Below are 8740 nucleotides of genomic sequence, written 5' to 3'. Positions count from 1 at the left end.
TCTCTTTCCTTCATAAAATGGGTTTTTTATTGTCTCGTCAGTTTGTTTTCTGATATCTTTGATTTCTTAATTACAGGCATGATGTTGCATCATTCCTTAACTATAGAGTTTTGAGCACAGGCGAACTTGTAAGATTCTGCTATATGTTTATGTATTTTTCATCTTTAGGAACTGAGACGCATTATTTAAAAGTTGTAATTGAGAGAGGAGTGATAGTTCCTTTCACACCTGCAATAATTGCCTTCTTTTACTCGAAAATATCTATCAACTTTTAAGTGGGAGGTACACGGATGTGTTTCCTTCCATTAAATTAACTAACGAGTAAACTGAAATTTACCTTGGTTTTAGTCAGTGTGTGCTCCAATAGTATCTTTCGAACAACTTGTGCATAACAACAGGCTATTTTTGTTTGGGTTATTTTTTTCACTGGAAAAAGGGATGCAAAAGTCAGAAAATGATCTATGCAAATTTTGTTTGTATACATATGTCATATGTGAAGTAGGGAAAAATTGCAAGTTATATCCTGCTGTCTTCTGATAGCTCTACTAGCTTATGTGTGCAATTTAATTGGATTTTGCGGATTTTAACCTATTAAAGTTAATGGATCTTGCTACGTACATTTAAGGAAGTGCGTATTCGATATGCCGGATTTGGTAAGGAGCAGGATGAGTGGATTAATGTAAAAGAGGGGGTGCGTGAGAGATCCATCCCTTTAGAACCTTCAGAGTGTCACAAGGTCAACGATGGAGATCTTATACTGTGTTTCCTGGTAAGTGGAACTATAGCTATTTCATTCTATTTCAAGCTAAGGTTAACTCTAAACATAGGTCATTTCAATTTTGATCCATCCAGAATTTTGCGTTGGTTTTGGTCTCTCTCTCTCTAGCCCCGACCATTCAAAATTGTAGTCTTTATAAATACTTCACAATATCTATGTAATGAATGCAAGTTTGTTCTGGTCAATATACATGTTTTCAAACCTTATTTTGATCCTTATAAACATGATAACATCAGATCTAGAGAGCAGGACTAAGAACCTATCAATAGAAGAAAAGAGAGACCAAATTCAAAAGAAAATTCTAGAGGTGATAAAATCAAAGTTACTTATATTTATATGGACTATAAACATATTTACATCTTCAATTTATCTTATGCAATTTGCTTGTGACATGATTGAATTGTTGCTAAGTCATTGTTTGTGTACAGACATCAAAACTCATCTATAAGTTCTCTCTTTGGCATTTGTTTGTTCTGTTTCTTCTTCCTCACAGGAAAAAGATGATTATGCGCTCTATGTTGATGCTCGTGTTGTCAGAGTCCTCAGAAGGCTCCATGGTCCTACAGACTGTAGGTGTATCTTCATTGTTCGTTATGTTCATGATAAAACTGAGGTAACTTCAATTTTTCTTTTTTCAATGCTATTCTCAAAACTCTCCCATATCACAAGCAGTCATGCTGTCAATCTTGAAATGTGTTTGTACACAATTTATCCAATCAAAATCAAAGGAATTGTCAACATGATTTATTCTTTCGGTAAATTACATTCACTTCTCCCGTGGTTAAGCATGTTACACACGACACTTTTTCATTTGTAAAACGATACGCCAACTTAAAACTGACATTTAAATTATGCGAAACTTGAAACATTTGTATTTTTTAAAATGTGACACTAACATTTCTTATAAATATGAGGTTAGCATAGGCATGAAAAATCGAGGGGTGCCGTGTGTAATAGTTTATCATGATTCATGGTATGTCAAGTCCCATAATTTCTATTGGATGACATCATGGGTGCATGAAAACTAATCTTGTCGAATTTTGCTTCATATGGTGGTTGAATCCTTCTATTTTACATGTGACAGGAAGGAGTTTCGTGGAACAGGTTATGCTGTAGACCTACACAAGAGGAACATGTCCCTGAAGAAATCCCCCTAAATCCCCTAGAGGACCTATGGGGATGAATAAGAGCCAAATTTTATTGTGTTTCCCTTTCTTCCTTTCTTTCTTTATGATGGTAATATTGTTATGTTATATCCAAGGATGTTGTTTGAATATTTTTAAAATATTATTTGGTTAGCATCAACAAATTTTGGATAGAGAAATTATAAGTGATCAATAATATTATGGGTGGCTTAGGCCAAGCAAAAAAGATAAACTTCGTGTCTAAGCTACTTATGATTACAATTTTAAAGAGCAGACCAAATCTAATGCTATTTAATTACAACAGAAAAGGATGATCAATCACATGGATGTGTAGCATCTAGCATATGAAACATTTTCCGGCATATATGGTAGGAACATATGCAATGTCTGCGTTGTCCTTTTTTGTTCCGAATTCCCATTGATTAGTGCTTGAATACTTGTACTAAGCGTGGAGGTAACAGTGTAGCCCATTTTCTAGACAACTTTGCACAATCATAATTGTTTGGCGAAGAAAACGTCACACCATTGGTGGACACACATGTCTATTATTATTGCAAGATGTTATTATCAGAATAAAGGTGTGTCTTCCGTGTCCCAAATCTATCCCCATCATATATATAGGTAAATTATTACAGCCATGTTTTTTTTAGAGTATAAAACTATTTTAGTATCTAGTTTGATATTTAGTGCTATAAACAATGTAACAAATATTTCTGCTCAATTAAAAAGAATCTTATTAGAGTTTACTTTTGATACATTGTAAATTCAGAACAATTTCACACATGCATCTAATAACGAATTACCTAGTTAGCAAAAAGTAACTACTATTTTCATTGATTACGTAAAATTATATAAAATATTTTACACTATCACTACATCAAAATACTCTTACGTTTTCTTTTACCTCTCTCTTTCTCTCTATATATATAATTTAACTGTATAATTCTTGCACAATAATATATTAAATTAAAATTAATTGATATTCGTAGAAACACAGCCGTCCCAATATTAAAATGAAAATAATTTATGAACAATTTTTGGTTTCCAAACACGCCTATTAATAGCTTTACTATTATATATCGATCTCGTGATCAAACTTGGAGTGGAAATATGGAATAACCATGAACCTATATAAACATGTCCTTAACAGGGTAAGTAAAATCACATTAAAGGGGAAGAAAAACAGGTGACTCCTTTGCATAACATTAACTGATATTTTGACATGAACCAATTTACCACCCCAATGGCAACTTTCAGATATTACTTTTAACCCAAGATAATGTGCTACCTACAAACAATGTTAAGCCCTTTTTCGTGTCGCCATCAAAATTTCTCGGAGCCTGCACTGCGCCATCATCAATCGTGTCACTTCACATATCTTCACCGTGTTCGAGTTGGGGCGTGGTAGCAGAACAGCCATAATCACCAGAACCACAACTGACACATGCAGGGTCAAGAAACTGTACGTCCATAGCATATAGAAGCAATGTAGAGGTTCTTCCCCCACTTCTCCTGTAAGAAACCAATTATAGAAGTTGAATCAGAGACTGCAACGAAAAGTAATGGCGTAGCGGCACAGGCACAGTACGGCCGTGAGGATAATAACATAGGTTCTAGTAATGGAGAGAGAGCACGAATGAAAGTATAATCCACCTTGACATGCGTACTCGGAAAGGCAGAAGTCCGAAGTGTTTCCTGAGTTTCATCCACAGGCTTCTTCCTGGGCACACTCAGGACAAAAGCCGCTTGGTCCCATGTTGCGGCAGTCGAGGTGATTCGGTATCCACAATCCCACCGCTTGTGAATCCCTTCACTAGGGTACAGGAAATCTAGCTCAACCACCTGAAACCCCGGAGACGAATATAAAGGTCGGTTAATCACGCTAAGAAGTTGCATTATCAACTGAATTACCGGTATGCAAAGCTGAAAATCAAATGGTGACCTGGTCTGAAAATCCTGCACCACGAGACATGACTACTCCCCATCTGTTCAATGAAGTAGCCATTGAAGTGACATAAAATCCCTCCCTCCATTTTTTGTTGATCCACTTGAAAGGAAACGAATCACTAACTTTGTATGATTGCTGCAGATACTGTGTGCCTGGAAATCCATGATCTTTGTTAGCAGAAAACTAAATTGAAAATTGCCAACACATCAGCAACTACACTTGTTTGAGGAACTAACCCTTAGACATCACTACTAGCGAGCTTCCATTTGCAGCTCCGGCAATTGCGCTGATATAGTAATTTTTTTCCCACTGCTCCATGATCCATTCCTTAAAACACACCAAGACGGTTAATTTCTCTTTATTAAGCATGTGTTGCTTAAAGCAATAAACATTAACAGTTCTAAAAGCATGCATATACGATGCTAAACCGAAAATTCTAAGAATTCACAAGAAGAATTTAAAGCAACATATTGAAAGTTACCTTATGGAGAAAGTAATAGGAAAGTTCATACACTTGGGAAGTGAAACCTGTTCCTGCATCCATTATTAAGGCCCACAGGTTCTGACATGAAGCAACACTGCTAATATATAAACCATCCTCGTTTCCTTTCTCAATGTGCTGGGATAGCCTTTGATCAGACACATTGTAGTGATATCTGTAACACAAGGACAATCATTCCTTGTGCATCAAGTTCCATTCTAATAGGATAATTATCATCTAATTTATGTTATTTAAAAAGAGTCTGATTAAATCAAACATACAATTCAGCAAATACACACAAAAGGCGTGTCGGATTGATTAACTTAGATGACATGTGTCTTTGCCATCATCATAATCTTACAGATGGGGAAACAGATGCTCGCCACTGATTTTTATGCATAGAATCATACAAGGGAGACGACAAAATTTTCGGCATACTACTATATACCTTTGTTTCATAGGTCTACGAGCATTGTAAACGCTTATCCACTGAGTTGCTGGCAAACCCATACGATACTTCTTTTTTGGTTGTTCATCATCATCATCTTCCATTGCCTGCCGGCCTCTCTTGTGACCAATGAGCTTCAAGGGAAAAAAGATAGTAATATCAAGTCTATTAGATTATGAACTTTGGATGCATATAAAGCAACAAAAGGGTAAAAGAATAATAAAACCATTACCTTTTGTGCTCCTTCTGTATTAATTGGCCTGATATCTGGATTTGGACCAACAATTCCATCGAAGAAAGAAATGTATTTTGCATAGTTAGGTTCTTCATCGAACTTTAAGTTCACAACATGTTCAACAAATAGTTTAAAAGGCTGGGGGCAAAAGCAACATAAGCTGTCCGGAGGTGTTCCCATCTTCTTCTTGCAAACAAGAAATCCTTTGTTTTCTCCCTATGAAAAGGATGTCAAGGTCCATCATTACAAAGCTGGGCATTAGGATATGATATTAAGTTATTTAAAAACTGTCTAACCTGGAAACCCTGCCAAGGAAGACGACCTCGAAGAAGAAAAATCAGTGTATAAGCTAGAGATTCCAAATCATCCCTCCTGCTTCCAGTTCTCCCTAAATGGGCATTTGCACTAGCATAACGGACTGTGCCCCTGGAATAACATAAGAAACCAAGAAGGTATAGGTTAATATAAATACATAGAAACCTTTGACAATATGGCATTTCCAACAAAATCCAAAAGCAATTATCAATACCTGAAAACATCTGGCCTTTGGTCATATTCTACATGCAAACCCGTTGTACTGTCTCGCCATTTAGTAGCTGTTAAATGTGAGTAATAGATGAGTAAGTAAATTAGCTAACAAAATCATAAGGGAAAAGGCTTGGTTGTTATCATTGTATAATAGATGAGTAAGTAGTCAACAGTTACATCATACCCAAACCAAGATCGACAAGAAACAATTTCTTCTCATTAGGTGTCCCAGGAGGACCAAGCAGAAAATTTTCAGGCTTCACATCCCCATGCACATACCTGCCAATTAGCAGTCATATAGTTTAAGAAACACAATTTCAATTACTAACATGAATGACAGTAAAACAAGCGAAGCATAACATAAAGCATAGCAAAGCAATCGATCTAGCTTCTACAGAAGCTGCCTACCAAATTGTCGATTCATAAAATGAATAAATATACTAAAAACTAGGTTTACATAGATTGATAGGAATATGTTTAGGAAGGATGATAGACAGATTACCCTCGAGAGTGCATCTTCTCCAAGATGGATATTGCCTCGATGGCAATACATGCGACCATTTCAGTGGACATGCTGGAATACCAAAAAACACATTAGAATGGCAAATGAATCTCAAAAATACAATGGGAAACACGGTTTCACACGCATCAGGCAAATATTTTCCAAAGCACTTACCTGTGGGAGTTGTTATTCCAAACATCCCACAAGCTCGGACCCAGCATATCCATAACCTGAAAAAATGAATTCCTCAAGTCAAACAGACTCTTCATAAGAAAAAAAAAAAAAAAAAAGGCAAACATTGATGAGGGAAATATTGCAGCACCATTGAAAATTCAAAATTATAGAACAGAATGTAATAATTGAGAAAAAAAGCTCTAGAATACGACCCGAAAACATACCATAACATAATAGTCACCTTGCCTGCCCTTGTAATGTACTTGAGGCACACCATGACTGCCACCAAGAGTACTGCGCAAGCAGAGGGAAAAGATTGAAAAAGAAGCAAGGTACACAAACCGAGCCAAGAGAAAATACAGAGGTCAAAACTAGCACTCACTTGTACACTTGCCACTCGTATGGTGGTCCATAATTACATCCTTTACTACTTCTATGCTCAAATTTTAATGCAACCTGAGAACAAAAGTTTAAACTGTCATATCAAAAATTAAAATTACTTGCACAACTAAAAGTGAAAATACAACTTATCACCCAAGGTTGGTAGCATGCGCATACCTCTACAGCTCCAGGTCCAGTTCTCTCATTCAAATTTCCACCAGTAAGACGTCGACCAACATATACTTGACCAAACCCACCCTTTCCAAGTTTTCTTTCTAATTTATACAAAGGGGAACCACCTACTTGAATCTGTGCCATAGTGACAAAAAGATTAGTACACAGGTATCAATTAAACAAAAGTAGTCATCTATGTTTTTGCGGATAATTATTTAATTATTAGGCAACACCGTGTGGAGAAATTTAAAATAGAATGACGCATCAAGATAAGTAAAACAAAATTAAACAAAAGACAGTTCCCGTCCTCTGATGAACTAAGAAAACAAAAGAAAGGGAGAATTGAAGACCCTAACTGAGTGCAGAAACAACTGTTAGCAACCATCATTTCAATTTTTTTGTGACATCAGCACAGATAATTTCATTTTACAGTAACACAATTGCGATGCAGACTGTATGAATGCCTTATCGATTTGCGAAAACAAACTCAAGAAGCAAGCCACCATCATATGCAGATTCGTCAGTTTAAAAGACATCAAGACCGAACAAAGAGAATTCATCAAGACTGTTCCCCAAAAGTAATACACAATCACAATAAGTTGAGAAAAGGCAAGTGAAATAATGGATTGAAAACTTTTAAACCAAAACAAAGGTGTCACTATCATCAAAACTAGAATGACTAAAATAGGAAGTTTTCAAAGAGATTGAGTTTCAGTCTTCCCTGACTACTAGCCACCCTAAACAGTTACTTACACATTAATAACAATTTGAAGAACACCCTGCCATGCACCATAGTATCCGATATCATGAAACATAACTATATTCAAACCTCAAGGCATAATAAACCACAATTAAAATTCAAGAAATGATGGATTTTGATCAAGCAGAAAAAAAAAAAACAAATTGATCAACATGCATATTGATTGGATTATATAATCCAAAGAGACACAAGAAGCATAAATAGTAACAAACCTTCTCTGGAAGGGGAGCAGTGCTGCCCTCATCTTCACCAGCATTGGCCTTATTGCTGCGGCCGCCGCTGTCGAAATCATCCATCTGTTTCTCTCCTACTTCTTCTTTATCGGCTCCTTCACCTACCTCAATTCCCTTCTTCTCTTCTTCCTTCCCAACAACTACCCTCTCATTGACCTTCAGCTGCGCCTCCTCCTTCCTTTTATTGCTATTCTTTGGCACAATAACCTCTGCTGCCGCCGCTGCTGCACGACGCCTCCTTGTTCTCGTAGCAATCGCTTCCTCTTCCACCACTGGACTCTGCTGCTGATGTGGCTGTAGCTGTGGCTCCTCCTGCTGTTCTTGCTGCTTCTTCTTCTTCACTGCTGCCCGGCCCCTGCGCGCTCCGCTACGCAGCACAGGCATCGTTCATCCTTCAAATCTCATCCTCTTCTCTCAAAATTACCCAAACAAGACATACAAAAAGCCACCACAAACGCACAAAACAGCACACACACCCACAGAGAAAATGGTATATGAAAAGTTATGAAATTTGTGCGTGTTTCTGAGACCCTTTTGGGTTCCGATCAGGACACACCGAAAAGGGAATGTTAGTCTCTCGTGGGAATCTTCTAGAACAGTGATGAGTTGAAAAGAGGAGGTGAGAGAGAGGAATGTGGTTGAGTATGGGATTGTTGGCGGGTTGGGTACTCTGAAGAGTGGAATCTACGCGCGAAATGGGATCGTGACGGAAGATTTAGGGTTCCGATCACGGAGTGAGGGAAGAAGTAAGAACCGATCGCAGAGGAGAGAGAAAATACAGAGAGAGACAGAGAGAGAGTGTACTTGCAGGTGCACAGAACACGATGTTTATATTTGTTTATTTGCAAATTTACGAAAGCTATATATATTCTCCTTTTTTTTATCTTACAAAAATTTTATTTTTATTCTCTAAAATCGTTTTACACAATAATATTTTGTATTTTTATTTCAGT

The 8740-nt window shown here is 37.0% G+C and overlaps 2 protein-coding genes across 3 annotated transcripts in view; one reads left to right on the top strand and one right to left on the bottom strand.

Annotated features, from left to right (window-relative positions):
• The window catches only part of LOC107619101 (protein SAWADEE HOMEODOMAIN HOMOLOG 1), a 5613-nt gene extending 3422 nt beyond the window's left edge, over positions 1-2191 (top strand). For both annotated transcript variants that reach the window (XM_016321320.2, XM_021111671.1), the window contains 4 exons: positions 77-128; positions 626-769; positions 1272-1391; positions 1863-2191. In XM_016321320.2, coding sequence (XP_016176806.1) covers positions 77-128; positions 626-769; positions 1272-1391; positions 1863-1961 — 415 coding nt within the window. In that variant the 3' untranslated portion in view covers positions 1962-2191. The remainder of the gene's footprint in view (positions 1-76; positions 129-625; positions 770-1271; positions 1392-1862) is intronic.
• LOC107618000 (casein kinase 1-like protein HD16) lies at positions 2906-8618 on the bottom strand. Its single transcript, XM_016319908.2, has 16 exons — positions 7767-8618; positions 6798-6929; positions 6622-6695; positions 6464-6533; positions 6240-6295; positions 6066-6137; positions 5748-5842; positions 5565-5631; positions 5332-5461; positions 5033-5251; positions 4801-4934; positions 4353-4527; positions 4108-4198; positions 3866-4023; positions 3577-3765; positions 2906-3435 (listed from the first exon to the last, which is right to left on the bottom strand). Exons 1-16 carry the CDS (start codon positions 8169-8171, stop codon positions 3376-3378), a joined length of 2127 nt encoding a protein of 708 aa, XP_016175394.1. The 5' UTR covers positions 8172-8618; the 3' UTR covers positions 2906-3375.

This window comes from Arachis ipaensis, chromosome B09 (genome assembly GCF_000816755.2).
Source record: "Arachis ipaensis cultivar K30076 chromosome B09, Araip1.1, whole genome shotgun sequence".
Lineage (NCBI taxonomy): Eukaryota > Viridiplantae > Streptophyta > Magnoliopsida > Fabales > Fabaceae > Arachis > Arachis ipaensis.
The sequence above is the reverse complement of the archived record's forward strand: the minus strand, read 5'-3'. Positions and strand labels throughout refer to the sequence as shown.

What these genes read in the sequence shown, in the direction of transcription:
- LOC107618000 (XM_016319908.2), bottom strand. Translation starts at nt 8,171, where the DNA reads ATGCCTGTGCTGCGTAGCGGAGCGCGCAGGGGCCGGGCAGCAGTGAAG. An exon ending in TGGAATAACAACTCCCACAG is followed by an intron (nt 6,138 to 6,239) that starts GTAAGTGCTTTG and finishes TTGGTATTCCAG; the next exon opens with CATGTCCACTGAAATGGTCG. An exon ending in TTCCGAGTACGCATGTCAAG is followed by an intron (nt 3,436 to 3,576) that starts GTGGATTATACT and finishes GGTTTCTTACAG; the next exon opens with GAGAAGTGGGGGAAGAACCT.